Source organism: Schistocerca americana, chromosome 9 (assembly GCF_021461395.2).
Source record: "Schistocerca americana isolate TAMUIC-IGC-003095 chromosome 9, iqSchAmer2.1, whole genome shotgun sequence".
Classification (NCBI taxonomy): Eukaryota; Metazoa; Arthropoda; class Insecta; order Orthoptera; family Acrididae; genus Schistocerca; species Schistocerca americana.
In genome coordinates this window covers 108,764,085-108,779,278 of record NC_060127.1, presented here as the reverse complement: position 1 = coordinate 108,779,278, position 15,194 = coordinate 108,764,085, and the positions used below count along the sequence as shown (strand labels likewise).

At 43.3% G+C, this 15,194-nt stretch overlaps 1 protein-coding gene across 1 annotated transcript in view; it reads left to right on the top strand.

Annotated features, from left to right (window-relative positions):
• Positions 1 to 15,194, top strand: part of LOC124550986 (XK-related protein 7-like) — a 48,626-nt gene that overhangs the window by 18,397 nt on the left and 15,035 nt on the right. The window contains exons 2-3 of the mRNA XM_047125812.1: positions 393 to 494; positions 11,766 to 11,980. Of these exons, the coding sequence (XP_046981768.1) occupies positions 393 to 494; positions 11,766 to 11,980 (317 nt within the window). The remainder of the gene's footprint in view (positions 1 to 392; positions 495 to 11,765; positions 11,981 to 15,194) is intronic.

Here is a 15,194-nt window from a genome sequence, read left to right as displayed (position 1 = left end):
CCTCTCCCCCCCCCCCCCCCCCACCCCCCCACCCCCCACACACACACACACTGTAAACACTACGAAATATTCTGAAAACATCCCATACAATCAACCCTGCTGTTTTCAGCAGCATGTTTGGGGTTCTGTAGGTTGCTAGTAGTTTCCTTCATGACCAAAGATGTCATGACTGGGACACCAAGCATGCATTGATTTTATGTAATTGCCAAGATCTTTATGTCTGGCCCTCTCATTCCAGGCCATTTTCTGTTTTCTGACTGTGTGTATTTGGAGCAGCGATATCTGTGTGCAAAGTGCTATGTTTAATTTATTTGGTCACTGTTCTGTTGTTGGTTAATTAAGATGTAAACCTAAGATTATTTCAGTCAGCTAAATACTTTTGATGCTCACAGGTATGTTGCGGATGAAGATAACATGACACTTACTAAGATAGCCACGAAGAGATGGCTACTTCGAATGTTTGTGCTATTTTTCCAGATTGCACCAATTTTAAGGCAAGTTTTATATTAAATAGTAGCATTTTATTTAAAATGTAGTACTTTTCATTATGTAATTCATATGATAGCTTAGCACCAGTGCAAAACTATTGTATGACATAGTAGGTGTATGTAACACTTGTCTACTGGATATTCTCACAAATCTTGATTCTGACATCATTTTTCAGGGTGTAGCAAAAAGATCCGAGAGTTTTTGATTTATAATGACTCAAGTACTATGCATTTGAATTGTTATGTAGTTAGACATTGTTGTCATTGTGGTGCCATTTCAGTAGCCATGAATCTGTGTTTGTGTAAGCACAGTGCATGTGTAGTGGGATTAATTTTTTTAAAAGTAGTGATCCTTGCATAACAACTTGCAGCTCGGTGTTAATTCCACTGGAACTTGTGATATAGGCTGGAAGAGTTCCAGTCAGTAACACAATTAGTTATTATGACTGCAAATTTAAAGAGAAATGAGTTCAGCTTTAAAATGAAACTCAGCAGGGCTTCCCCTATTTGTAGAAGACAGAAAGCCATTATGGGTACATATTGCACCCAAGGGGCACATGCTTAACATTTTGGTGTGGAAGTATTTCCACACAGTAAAAGGAGGTCAGTGCTAAATGAACAGAACGATTTCAGTAGTAATTGTTTCTTAGATGACTTTAATGACTTGATGTGGATATCTGACTGCTCCATCAGTCCCCTTCCCCCCCCCCCCCCCAGGGGGTCCACAACTCTTTTGTGGACACGTGCGTAGCGAGCACGGGACCCCGAGCTAATGTGGCCCTCCTTCCTTTCCGGGCTGCATACCTTCCCTTCCCTTTCCGCATCCCTCCCCGTCCCCCATCTTCGCCCCCCCCCTTCACCTCTGTCTCTTTCCTTCCCTTTCTCCCCCTCTGGGAGTATGGTTTGTGCCTACGTCCGGAGACGGACGCTCGAAACTGTTCCAAATTCCTTGCTTTTACACTTGCAAGTCCTCGTCCTTCCTCTGTCCTTCTCTTTTCCTTCCCTCTTCTCCTTGCCCTTTTCTCCGCTGCGGCGTTTGAGACCCCCTTTTCTTTCCTTTCCCTTTCTCTTTTTTCCTCCCTGTGCGTGTCTGAAGGCCGACCCACGCACTTCCATGCATAGCCGGTGACGGGGTAACGCGTAATTCCCCGCCCCGGGTAGACAGGTAGGACACGTACGTACCCCCTGGTAACGGCCAGGCCCAGGGAGGGGTGATTACCCGAGCTGATACCTTCCGAAAGTGCCGATTGGTCCCTCCGTCCGTTTGTCGGGAGGTGTGACCTGAGGTGTGAACAATCACCTAAGGCGGGTGTGCCCTCGGTGAGGGCCCCCACAAGGGAGGAGCGCGCCATCGGAGACGCCGGTAATCATGGGGGATTCTTCCGCAATGGTTTCCTCACCTTCCACTATGTCTGCTCACAAACGTAAGTTCACTGAGTCTCAGCCACAGACGGTTCTTCCATCGTTGCCACAGTTCCTTGTTGTTTCTCGGTCTGACGAAGGTCACGACTTTTCCACGGTCAACCCTTTCATTATTCAGAAAGGTGTCGACGCAATTGCGGGTCCTGTAAAGTCTTGTTCCAGATTACGGAATGGTACCCTGTTGTTAGAAACACACAGTGCCCTCCAGGCTCAAAAATTGCTGCGTACTTCTCTGCTCCACACCTTCCCTGTCCGGGTGGAACCGCACCGTACCTTAAATTCCTCGCGTGGAGTCGTTTATACACGCTCCCTCGATGGATTGTCTGACGAAGAAATTCAGCACTACCTGTCTGACCAGGGCGTCACCGCTGTTCATCGGGTTACGAAAAGGGTTGACTCGAACATCATTCCAACCCGCACTGTCTTCCTGACATTTGACAAAGTTCAACTCCCATCAAAAATCAAAGCAGGCTATGAGATAATTTCCGTTCGCCCTTATGTCCCAAACCCTACGCGTTGCTATCGATGTCAGCGGTTCAATCACACCAGCCAGTCCTGTTCCAATCCGGCCAAATGTGTTACGTGTGGCAAGGATGCCCATGAGGGTGCTTGTCCACCTCCATCCCCTCACTGCATCAACTGTATGGGTGACCACGCTGCTTCCTCTCGAGATTGCCCCGTTTTTAAGGATGAAAAGCTCATCCAGGAAATAAGAGTGAAGGAAAAGGTGTCGACCTTTGCTGCTCGAAAGTTACTCGCCAGTCGACAGCCCACCGTGCCTCAGAAAGGAAAATACAGCACTGTCCTTGCTTCTCCTCGGCCAACAAAGGAGGCGGCCACGCAGACTTGCGACCTCACATTTAGTACCACGGTCGTCAGATCGGCCAGCGCAAAGATCGCCCGTTCAACCTCACCACTTTCGCCTGCCCACTCTGTGGCTCACCCTTCGTCGGGTTCTGCTAAATCTCGAGCCCAAAAGTCAGACGCCAAGTCTTCGAAAAAAGAGCATTCTCGTGAAGAGTTTTTACGTACTGCAACTTCACAACCATCGGTTCCTCCTTCATCTAAACATCATACCTCCAAGAAGGCTACGAAGAAACGCAGTTCCTCTCCTTCTCCGCCAAGGCGTGTCCCAACTACAGCACCACCAGGCGGAAATCGCCCTCGGCCATCTTCTGTGTCGCCGAGGCGCACTGCTGGTGGCCGGTCAACTGGCCGATCGTTGGTGGCAGGAGCTGCTCCTGACCAACCTATGGATCAGGATCTTCTGCCTTCGACTGAATGCCATTCCATGCTGTCGGTCGCAAGCTCTGAGCAGTCGTTGAGTTGACAGCACCCTTGGTCACGTTTCTCCATTTTCTGTTCACCCTATGTCCATTATCCACTGGAATATCCGCGGCATTCGCGCCAATCGGGATGAATTGTCGATCCTCTTACGATCCTACTCGCCGGTCATCTTCTGTCTTCAGGAAACAAAGCTGCGTCCCCATGACCGCTTTGTTCTCCCTCATTTTCAGTCCGTCCGATATGACCTCCCCTCTGTTGAAGGCACTCCAGCCCATGGAGGACTCATGATTCTGCTCCATGATACTCTCCATTATCACCCAATCCCCTTAAACTGTTCCTTCCAAGCTGTCGCCGTCCATCTTTCCCTTTCTGGATACACGTTCTCTCTATGTACGGTATACATTCCATCGTCTACACCACTGGCACGAGCTGATCTCCTTCATCTTCTTGATCAGCTTCCACCCCCCTATTTGCTGGTTGGGGACTTCAATGCCCACCACCCGCTTTGGGGATCTCCACATCCTTGTCCACGTGGCTCACTATTGCTAGACGTCTTCCACCAAGCGGATCTAGTCTGCCTCAACCTGGGGTCCCCACATTTTTGTCTGAATCCACTGCAAATTTATCTCATTTGGACCTTGCGGTCGGTACTGTTCCGCTAGCTCGGCGCTTCGAATGGTTCGCCCTTGATGATACACACTCGAGTGACCACTTTCCATGTGTTCTTCGACTGCAGCCTCAACTGCCATATATGCGCTCGCGACGCTGGAAGTTTGCCCAAGCCGATTGGACACTTTTTTCGTCTCTAGCGACATTCGATGACCGTCGCTTTCCCAGCGTCGACGATGAGGTCACACATTTTACCGACATTATTCTCACAGCTGCGGAACGTTCAATACCACGCACCTCCGAATTGCCCCAGCGCCCCCCAGTTCCTTGGTGGAATGAGGCATGCCGTGACGCAATACGTGAGCGGCGACGTGCTCTTCGCATTTTCCGTCACCATCCAACTTTGGCCAACTGTATCCGATATAAGCAGCTCCGTGCGCGATGCCGTCGCGTCATCCGCGATAGCAAGAAGGCAAGCTGGCAATTCTTTATTAGCTCATTTAACACCTTCACTCCCTCCTCGGAAGTTTGGAGTCGGCTTCGACGGTTCTCAGGCGCGCCTAGTTTCTCCCCGGTCTCTGGGCTCACTGTCGCGCATGATACCTTAGTGGACCCCGTCGCAATTTCTAACTCATTGGGTCAGCACTTTGCTGAGATTTCGAGCTCTTCAAATTACCCGCCAGCATTTCTCCCGAAGAAACGTGCAGCGGAAGTGCGACATCTTGCTTTCTCCTCTCAAAATCGCGAAAGCTACAATACTGTTTTCTCCATGCGCGAACTCCAACATGCACTCTCTTCTTCTCGCTCCTCCGCCCCAGGACCGGATGGTATCCATGTCCAAATGTTGCTGCATTTATCAACCCATAGCCTGCGTTACCTCCTTCGCCTTTATAATCGAATTTGGACCGACAGTACCTTTCCCAGGCGATGGCGGGAAGCTATTGTCGTCCCCGTTCCGAAACCTGGAAAGGACAAACATCTCCCCTCTAGCTATCGCCCAATTTCTCTCACGAGTAGTGTCTGTAAGGTTTTGAAGCGTATGGTGAATTACCGTTTAGCTTGGTGGCTGGAATCCCGCAGTCTTTTAACACCAGCCCAATGCGGATTCCGACAACATCGTTCTGCCGTTGACCATCTTGTTGCTCTCTCCACTTATATCATGAACAATTTCCTCCGGAAACGCCAAACGGTAGCAATATTTTTTGATCTGGAGAGAGCATACGATACCTGTTGGAGGACAGGCATCCTCCGCACACTGTTCTCTTGGGGCTTTCGAGGCCGGCTGCCCCTTTTTCTTCGCGAATTTATGGCAGAGCGCACATTTTGGGTGCGGGTGAACACTACTCTCTCCCGTACTTTCTCCCAAGAAAACGGGGTACCCCAGGGCTCCGTGCTGAGTGTTGTACTGTTTGCCATCGCCATTAATCCAATTATGGATTGTCTCCTTCCTGATGTCTCGGGCTCCCTCTTTGTGGACGATTTTGCGATCTACTACAGCTCTCAACGGACCAGCCTTCTTGAAAGACGTCTTCAAGGATGTCTCGATCGCCTCCACTCGTGGAGCATCGAAACCGGCTTCCGTTTCTCACCCAGTAAGACCGTTTGTGTTAATTTTTGGCGACGTAAGGAGTTTCTTCCGCCCTCCTTACATCTAGGTCCTGTCAACCTTCCGTTTTCCGACGTCGCTAAATTCTTGGGTCTCATGTTTGACAGAAAACTGTGCTGGTCCTCCCACGTTTCCTAACTTTCGGCTCGCTGTCTGCGTTCCCTTAACACCCTCCGTGTCCTGAATGGCACCTCTTGGGGAGCGGACCGAGTGGTCCTTCTCCGCCTCTATCGCGCCTTAGTGCGCTCGAAATTGGATTATGGAAGCATAGTCTACTCCTCTGCTCGGCCGTCTATTCTTCGGCGTCTCGACTCTATCCACCACCGTGGATTACGTTTAGTGTCTGGAGCTTTTTACACCAGCCCTGTGGAAAGCCTTTATGCTGAGACTGCTGAACCTCCGCTGTCCAATCGGCGGGCAGTCCTTCTGAGTCGTTATGCTAGCCATTTGTCTTCCATGCCTGCTAATCCAGCCCATGACCTTTTTTTCGACGCCTCCCTTGATGTCGGGTATGCAGGCCGCTCCTCCTCCCTACTACCCCCGGGAGTCCGCTTCCGTCAACTGCTTCATTCTCTTTCCTTCCGCTTCCCTAAAACCTTCTTGACAACTTGGGGTACAGCACCGCCTTGGCTCCGTCCCCGGATCGACTTGCTCAGAGACCTATGTCAATTTCCCAAGGATGGTACCCCTACACTTGTTTACCGTCGGGCATTTGCTGCTCTATGTGCACAAATGACGGAAGCTACATTTATTTACACCGATGGCTCGAAAACATCGTTAGGTGTAGGGAGTGCCTATATTGTTGGCGACACCCCAAATCACTTTCGGCTTCCCGACCAGTGTTCGGTTTATACTGCGGAGGTTTACGCTATTCTCCAGGCTGTCCACTACATCCGCCGCCATCAGCGGATACAGTACGTAATCTGCTCAGATTCTCTCAGCTCTCTCCTAAGTCTCCAAGCTCTTTACCCTGTGCACCCTCTGGTCCACCGGATTCAGGACTGTCTGCGCTTGCTCCACCTGGGGGGCGTCTCAGTGGCGTTCCTCTGGCTCCCGGGACACGCTGGTATCTGTGGAAATGAGGCGGCCGATATAGCGGCCAAGGCTGCAGTCTCTCTTCCTCGGCCAGCTATTCAGTCTCTTCCGTTTACCGATCTACGGAGCGGTTTATGTCGCCAAGTTGCTCATTTATGGCATGCGCATTGGTCAACACTTCCCCATAATAAATTGCGGGAAGTGAAAGCCCTTCCTTGCGCATGGACCTCTTCCTCCCGAACGCGTCGTCGGGAGGAGGTAATTTTAGCTAGACTCCGGATAGGGCACTGTCTTTTTAGTCATCGACATCTTTTAAGCGGTGATCCTCCCCCATTCTGTCCCCACTGCTCTCAGCCGTGGACGGTCAGACACCTTTTAATTGAATGCCCCTATTTTAATCCGTTACGCTCCCGTCTACAGCTATCGCCTGATCTATCGTTGATTTTAGCAGATGACACGCGCTCAGCTGACCGCGTTCTACAGTTTATTAGTGCCAGTGAAATGACGTCAGTCATTTGAAGCCTTTTTTGGGGACAACCAACCCCTTTCTGTAGTGGATTTTTAAGCCATCCTTCTGCTTTTAGTTTCTCCAATTTTATGACTTTCATTCCCATTGCTGCTGGTTTTCAATTTCGGCTTTTTACTGTTTCCTAAGTCACGGACTGGGCGCTAATGACCATAGAAGTTTTGCGCCCTAAAAAACCAAACAAACAAACAAAGTCCCCTTCCCCTCTCTCCTACTGTCTTTGGGCTTTTACAACTTTTAGAGAAGTTGTATTATCCGTTTGTGTACCCATAACTTTATCATTGATGCTGTCTACTAAGTAAAAGTTTTCCTCTTAGATCTTATCAAGATTGCTACAGAAACCAATAAGATGGCTAGTTCTTCACAATTATTATAAAAACAAAACCAACAACAGAGTGTAATGATGAAGAAGAGGTTATTCTACTGTCTAATTTCATTTTACAGTTGTTTCATAAATTTCTCTTCAAAGGTTTAATCACCTTATACCAACATCTGGAGGGGTAAAACCTGTTCTTTCTATGTCAAGTGTGCCAATAAGGATATCGGGGTCTTAAAACTGTTTCATATTTGTTAACTGTACCAAAAAGGAAGTTTGTAACATTATAAAGAGGCAGAGTGGCTGATCAGTGACATAGCTTCAGGTGGTGAAATTCCAAGTACTACATATTGTATATATGAGGAAAACAGTTTTTTTCTGAACTTTAAATGTTTCTATCAGTAGTACTTCAAATTTCACCTAAATATGGACTAACAATATCATTTCTCAATTTTGATTTAGACAATTAAGTGATATGTAGAATTAAAAAGTAAGTTAGTGTTAGCTTTTCTTAACTTGGGAAAGTCACCAAACTGCAGATGCAAGTACAATCAGTCTTTTACATATGCTTTAAAAAATAAATCTCAAAAGTATTAGGTCAGGTGACAATGGAGGCCACTGGAAAAGAAGCCTTGTCATCTCCCTTCTGGCCACCACAGCATTCTGAAAGGTTACCATTTGGCCTTAATTGCTTTGATCAACATTTTCATTTCTCATCCAGTGGATGAATCAGTAGGCATTTAGATCAGTTACAAATAATCAAATAACACTGTCAGTATTTTAAGTTTCAGTTAATGCCTATTTATTGTTTGCTCAACACTATAATATTATCAGCTTGCCAGTAAGAAGTACATTGGCACTTCTTCTGCATTGCCATGTACAGCAGTCAGCTACACTAGCCTCTTGAACACCCGCCTTTAGAGTCTGAACGTGTCTCCATATGATTACTACATGTTTGGTCCACAGAGGAAGGAATTAGGAGGGGATCGTTTCAAAGATGACACTGCAATCAAACAGTAGACGCACTATTGGGGCAGCCAGTTACTTTCTTCTGTGAAGGAAAATTTTTCTGTCTGATGGAAAAAGGTACTTTTACTACAAGAAACTGTGTAGAAAAGTAAGGCACTCCAGTTGTGTTGATATGTTACAGTATTCCAGTTTATATGTGAATGCCCCTTGTATATGTTCATCCTTTGTAACGTGAAAGACTTCTGTTTGGAAACTTTCAAACAGTGGTGATTGTAAATTACTTTAAAGTGTGCACACAGGTGCATTGAAAAGTTTGTTCTTTCATTCTCATGTTGAATTATGTTTTGCATCACATCTGTGATACACATTAAACAATTAATATCTTTGTATTCATTTTGAACAATTCAGTATTTCATGCTATGAGCTTGAGATGTCTATCTCATTTTAAGTTTCTTCCTCTGTTTTATTAGTGTTTATGTACTTTTGCAAGTGTCTGATGAGATTATTGAACATACCAATACCGTTTGTCTGCTATGATCTGTGACATCATCAAAATGGTGGATAGAAACTGCTCATTTAAATCTAGTATGCTTTAAATATATGCCACAAGAAGATTCATACACTTGAGTCATCACATTATAGATTCTACCTACTGAGAGCCATACTTCCACATTTGATCCTGATGTAGACCTCAGCCAATGCTACACTTCAGTCTGTCACCCAACAGTGTTCCCAGGCTCTGAGCATTGGAAGATTAGGGAAGGAGTGGGAGCAAGTCATGCTAATTGCATTTTCAATGACGATATAGTTTAGAAATCCCATGACAAGAGCTGCAGGGTATGCTATCTACTAGTCAATAAACACAGCTTTTTAGTAGGTTCACTATGCTACACTGCTCTCTGAAAACATGCAGATGATGCTCTCAGTGGAGAACTTATGACATTACATGAGTCATATTTGATAAATGAGCAGTAATGCACTAGCATTGTAAAAACAGTGGGACCATTGTAGACATGAAAAGGTTCAGCATGAGGATCATAAAATTCGGTGTGTCATTGGGCTTGATAGTTGGACCTTTTCTTTTTGTAAGATACTGGGTGCCCCCTCAAAAAAAAGGCCCCACAATCTTTTGTTTAAGTTACAGTTAATGAGGCTTTGCATAAAAATCAGGAAATGAAATGAACTTGTAATACTGTTCATGGCGAAATTGAGGTGAATAACACAAGGTGCTGGAAGTGACTGCACTCGACTTGCAAACACAGTTGAACACGATGCTACAGACTTGAATGTTGGGGACCGATGACCGTAGCAGTCTGGTCCCTTCAATCCCACAAACCAACCAACCAACTTGAGTGTTGCGGTCAAACCTCTGGTGTCACTGCCTGGATTTCACGTATAATGCATTCTTGTAAATCTTCCAAGTTGTATAGTTTGTTACTGTAGATTTTGCCTTTTATTCCACCCAAGAGGAAAAAGTCAGGTGGTGTTAAATCAGATGACCTTTGGGGGCCAGAGTCTTTCCAAAATCACTCTGCTGGGAAAAATGATTAAACTTGGAAAAATGATTCAACCTCAGCCACGGTCACTCGAAATGTGTGGCATGTGGCACCTTTCTGTTGGTACGATCCAAGGGTAAGTTCTTAAGTGTCTAACTGGTTCACAAATTACCGAAACATTTTGATGTAAACTGCAGTTGTCACAGTAGACTCAAAAAAAATTGGTCCACAACACTGTGATATTGCACAGAACACACCAATCTTTTGTGAATGCAGGTGTTGTTCGACCCGTGCATGTGCATTTTCATTACACCACGAACATGTATTCTGAGAGTGTACATAACCAGAGAAGTGGAACCATGCCTCATCACTGAACAATGTGTCCTGCAATATTCATGGCCTCTGAGCCACAAATTTCTGAAACCAATGGCAGCTCTGTGACATGTGCTCCACAACATTCCACATTCCTGAGATAAACATCAAACAAATGTGCAGGAAAGACCAATAATCATTGTTCCATGTCAGCCACTTTCTTCCATTAATGGCGGTCACACCCTGCTGTGTAGATTCAAAACACCGTTCCACTGCTCTCCATCTTGCAGCATTTAAATGGTATATGCTGGTTACCAAACCATTCAACAAACATTCACTGACATGTCTTAATGAAACGAGTAATCCAATATTGTTTCACAAGAAATACGCGCTCTATGACAGAATAGCGATACATTATCACTAAACAGTGAATTCTGAACTCCAGCAACAGCGACATGCAGAAACACACTATTGTGTCGAATGATGTTGCAGAGTGCAGTGTTCCCTTGTCAAAAGTCACAAATTACACAGAGCAGTTTCAACGGAATTGCTAAATGTTTGTGGGGCCTCTTTTGAGAGGGACACCTTGTATTGTGTAAATGATCTTCCAAGTACCTAAGTTATGAACCAGTCATTATCACATATGTTATTGTACATCTGGTCTTTACTGCAGAAAAAGATCCAGGTAATTTTCATAAGAAAGTTCAAAAGTTGATGGAGAAAACTCAAAATCACACTGAAAATGAAAATTTAATGGTTAACCTCTCAAAAACCCAGTGTAATTGTACTTTCAGCATGGTGGATCAAATGAACAGAATATGATGAATAGAGTCTACTGGACAGTAGAAGCCCTGTTGGCAAATCTTTGATGCATATAGAAACCGCAAGTTTATCATATATGTAATCAAGTAACATATAGTCAATATGCTTTATGGGAGTAACCTCATGTCTAAATTCAGAAATATTAAGGATCACACGAACACTCTTAATCACAGGAGCCATTTACTAAAACTCATCACCCAGTGCGCTCAAAATGTTAAGAGGACAAAAAGTTGAAGTGAAAACCAAGAAATGGATTATAGGTAAATGTCCATATGCCCCAGGACTGGGGAAGGGAAAGATTAAAGTATTGTGCTACTAACTGTTTTATGAAGTTTAGCTTTGACACTTGAGAATATGCGTATTTTAAATCCACAGTATTTTGCTATTAATTTGAGCATCACAGAATTGTAAATGTAATGTTACAAGTTAAGCTCCTGCATGTTTTGTCACATGTTATAAACAGATAAATAAATCACATGTTGTAACTTTCTTCAGATACTGAACTGATAAGTCTGCCTGTCTGTCAGGACAGGATGCGAGTTTGATTTGCAAAGATTTTTTGTCCTTCAGATTGGGGGGATGTGAGGGAGGGTGAAGCACATGCCCCCATCTTCAGGCCCTTGAAGCACATGCCCCCATCCTCAGGCCCTTGCTGTGTATGTTGTTGCTTTCACCACAATTTAAATAAATATTGTCATTGTTCCGTTCTCTCTCTGTCTGTGTACCTTTGATAGCATTATCATGGATCAAAGCCTACTTCTGGTGTTGCCAGGTTGAACACACCCATCTTTGTCATTATCTTATGTAATTTAAGTATTATCTTTACTGTGTCCACCGTAGAAATTGATATGTTGACTGGTGTTTTTAACGTTTCCAGACATTGCGATGTTCTGATGTATGCTTTGCAATCGTGGAAAGCAGAGAAAGATAAAGACTTCATAAACCAGCGCAAGTATTACGAACTGATGGTGAAGGAGGACTCAGATGCGGCACTTCTGCGTCTCTTCGAATGCTTCTTGGAAGCAGCACCTCAACAGGTTCTACAGGCAACTATTATTCTAACAAGAACAAAAGCAGTTTCAACTTTTACGTGTAAGATTTTATGGAACAGCTGCTTTTTTATATTTTAATCATTATTACTTCGCTGACTTTCTCGTTATACTGACACAAGTTGCAACCCTCTCCCACTAGATGGCTCCTAATTGTAACATGGCAATGTGTAACATAACTGTGTCAGTGTATGAGAAATAACATGCTGTAATCAAGTTTCTAACTGCAGAAAATGTGACTCCAATTGAAATCCATAGAAGGAGGAAAGTTCTCTACACTGATGATTGTATTGCCAGCAGGAATGTGCAATGTTGGGTTGTCCATGCTCGTAATGGAGGAATTGGTCATGCTAACCTCGGTGTGTGTGTGGCACACCTCAGAGTGGACAACTGTGTTTCCAAAACTTAAAGAACACCTTCAGTGACTTCAGTTTGATAGTGAAGAAGCAAAGCAAGCAGACCTGAAGTTGCAGTTCAGTCAATAAAGTCAATGTTCTACAGTGACTGTATCAACAAACTAGTGTCTCATTTGGAGAAATGTGTTTGTCACCAGGGTGACTGTGTTGAGAAATAAATATGTAGACATGAAGAATAAAAATTTAGTGTGTTAACAAAGTTTGTTTTATTTAAAAAGCTTTAAGAGTTTTCATGTAAAAAAAATTTAGAGGCATTAGTCTCCAGCATGCCCTCATATATAGCCTGAGAAGTTCCAAAGCAACCAACAAGAATTACAACCCTCTGCATCCCATAACATAGTGCCCATAACTTTACCAACATACTGCACGCTCTTCACTATCTTTTGTGATAGCGAATCCAAAAGGTGCCATTATATGCTCTGGTGTTTTCACTCGGGTTCGTAATGATGGAAATAGCTTTCATTAAATGTCACAGTACTTGCCAAAAGTAGTCTCCTTCCAAACCGAGCTTCAAATTCTCACCTATACTGCTTATCTTCTAATAAAAGTTTTGTTGTGATTTCATTGATAGCGAGACTTAAGTAATCTCCAAAGGACTATTCAACTGTTTCCTTGTTGTGCACTACGGAGCAGTTTGATGTCAACCACTGTGAGGCTCATTTAGGATGCAACAGTTCCCATCTAGGTGTCTTCTATCACTGCTAACACAAATGTGCAAATATCCATTTGCATACTTAAAGAATTCGAAGGTGGCATTCTGTCATCATGAAATGCCAGTGTCTGCCATTGTGTAAATAAAGCTAATGATAGATAATAGGAATTTTCATCACAGTGTTATATCTGGCTTACACTGATGTGTGGATCTTTAACACAAATCAGAATTCTAATTAATATAGATAATGTAGTTCACACGTAAAATTCTATATTACTGTATATTTTTTTCTTTGTGGTAATTCAGTGTTTAAAATGTAACAATACTACGTGTACAATTGGACCTTCCAGTAAACATTAAACATGTCGGCATTCTAAGAGATTTCAAACTCTGCCTTTTTATTCTATTTTAGTTAATCTTGTTTCTTTCAATGACATATCTGACAAAACATGGGAGCCAGCATAAGCAATTTCTCTGCTCTCACTTGGTGCTAATGCCACAATGATTACATGGACAATTATTTTTTACTATAGCAAAAGGACTTCTGCGCTTGGGTACAATCTGATGTTACAATGTGTCACCACATAGTGTAAAGTTTGTGTATTATGATAATGCAGTCATTTTTATTATATTGTAAGAATTACTTTCATGACAAACCATTGCTCACAACTTTCAGTAAGACTCTTGTAATTCCCAAGATTTAACACATCTTATTATGTTAGTGACCTCAAAGCCATATCTTTTCACGTGGATTCAGAAATGATTTGGTGTGTGTGCGCCCCTTCCTTGCTATATACTTAGTGTTACAGTGAATGAATGAACAGGACATCCATTACAGCTGTGGTTAAATATCTGCTGATGGACATAAGCAATGATTTTTACTGTTGGCTTACTGTGTGTTGTGGCTGAAAGAGAGACAATAGTGTAGCATTTATAAATATTTTACTGGGAACATTATATAACTACTGTTATTTTGTTTTTTTAAATACACATTGCATTTTACTTTTTAAGTTGAATAATGCACAGTGAAGTTCTGGAAGGTTTAAGAACTTTCCTGTATACCCCCAATGATTTAATCCTTATGCACTAAGTCATGAGAGATGAAAGTATCTGAAATGCATACCATTTTTTCCTGTATGGCTGTAAGTTTTTATGTGCAAAATTCTGTTGTCATTGGGAAATTTAATTGAATCTCCCATGTTTGTGAACCTCTTAAACATAAATGTTCCTCGAATGCAGATAATGGTGAACATCATTTAAAACCAAATCAGAACTTTGACAGGTTTGGTAGTACCTCTCCATGCAGCTGCTCCATACTCCTGTAATTTTAATGAATATGTGTGTGTTTTTATTTCAGCATAGCTATTGCAGAAAATTTATAACAACAATAAACATTTATACATACTGTTCACTACGTAAATTACTACTTTTGTCCCTTCTCTCTTTTTGCCCTTCTCTCTGTGCACATATACGTATCATTATATTGATGAATTGCAGGTATGGAGGCAGTGAACAGGTGAACAGTTCTTTCAGTATCTGTGCACACAACTATGTTCCACAAGCCACTGTACAATATTGGTGAGGAGGCTATTTTTAGCAGTGTTATCAAAACACTGATCTATTGAAGCAGCAATAAAAAAAACTGTTCAGTTTCTGTCATTGAATGAATTTGTTCATCAAAGAATGGTTTAAGAAATTAGTAATGCAGGAGTGTTGTACAGACATACCCTCATTTGATTGCCACACAGACTCCCTTATGGAGGATATAGTAATTAACAAGCATCTCTGCCATAGAGGAGCAACTTGAAGAGTGGAAAACAAATAATCACCAGATCCGGATGGAATCTGTCTGACTTTACCGAGAGTACCCTATAGTGTTGCCTCTTCACGTAGTTTATATTTATTCGGAACTACCACCCAGTAGAAAGTCCTGTGACGGGAGAGAAGTGCAGGTGACTCCTGTATATAAGAAGGGTAAAATAATTATTATTATTATTATTATTATTATTAAGCATTACAATCCATGAAGGCTTTTTGCTGCAGAATGGACAATGTTGAACCACTTTGCTCTGTCTTTACAAGTAATTTGCCACTGTCTGTCATGTCCTAGTTTTCTGAGATCGTCTTGAATATTGTCCAAGTATCTCATGCGTGGGCGTCCAAGAGGTCGTCTTCCGGTGGGAATCTCT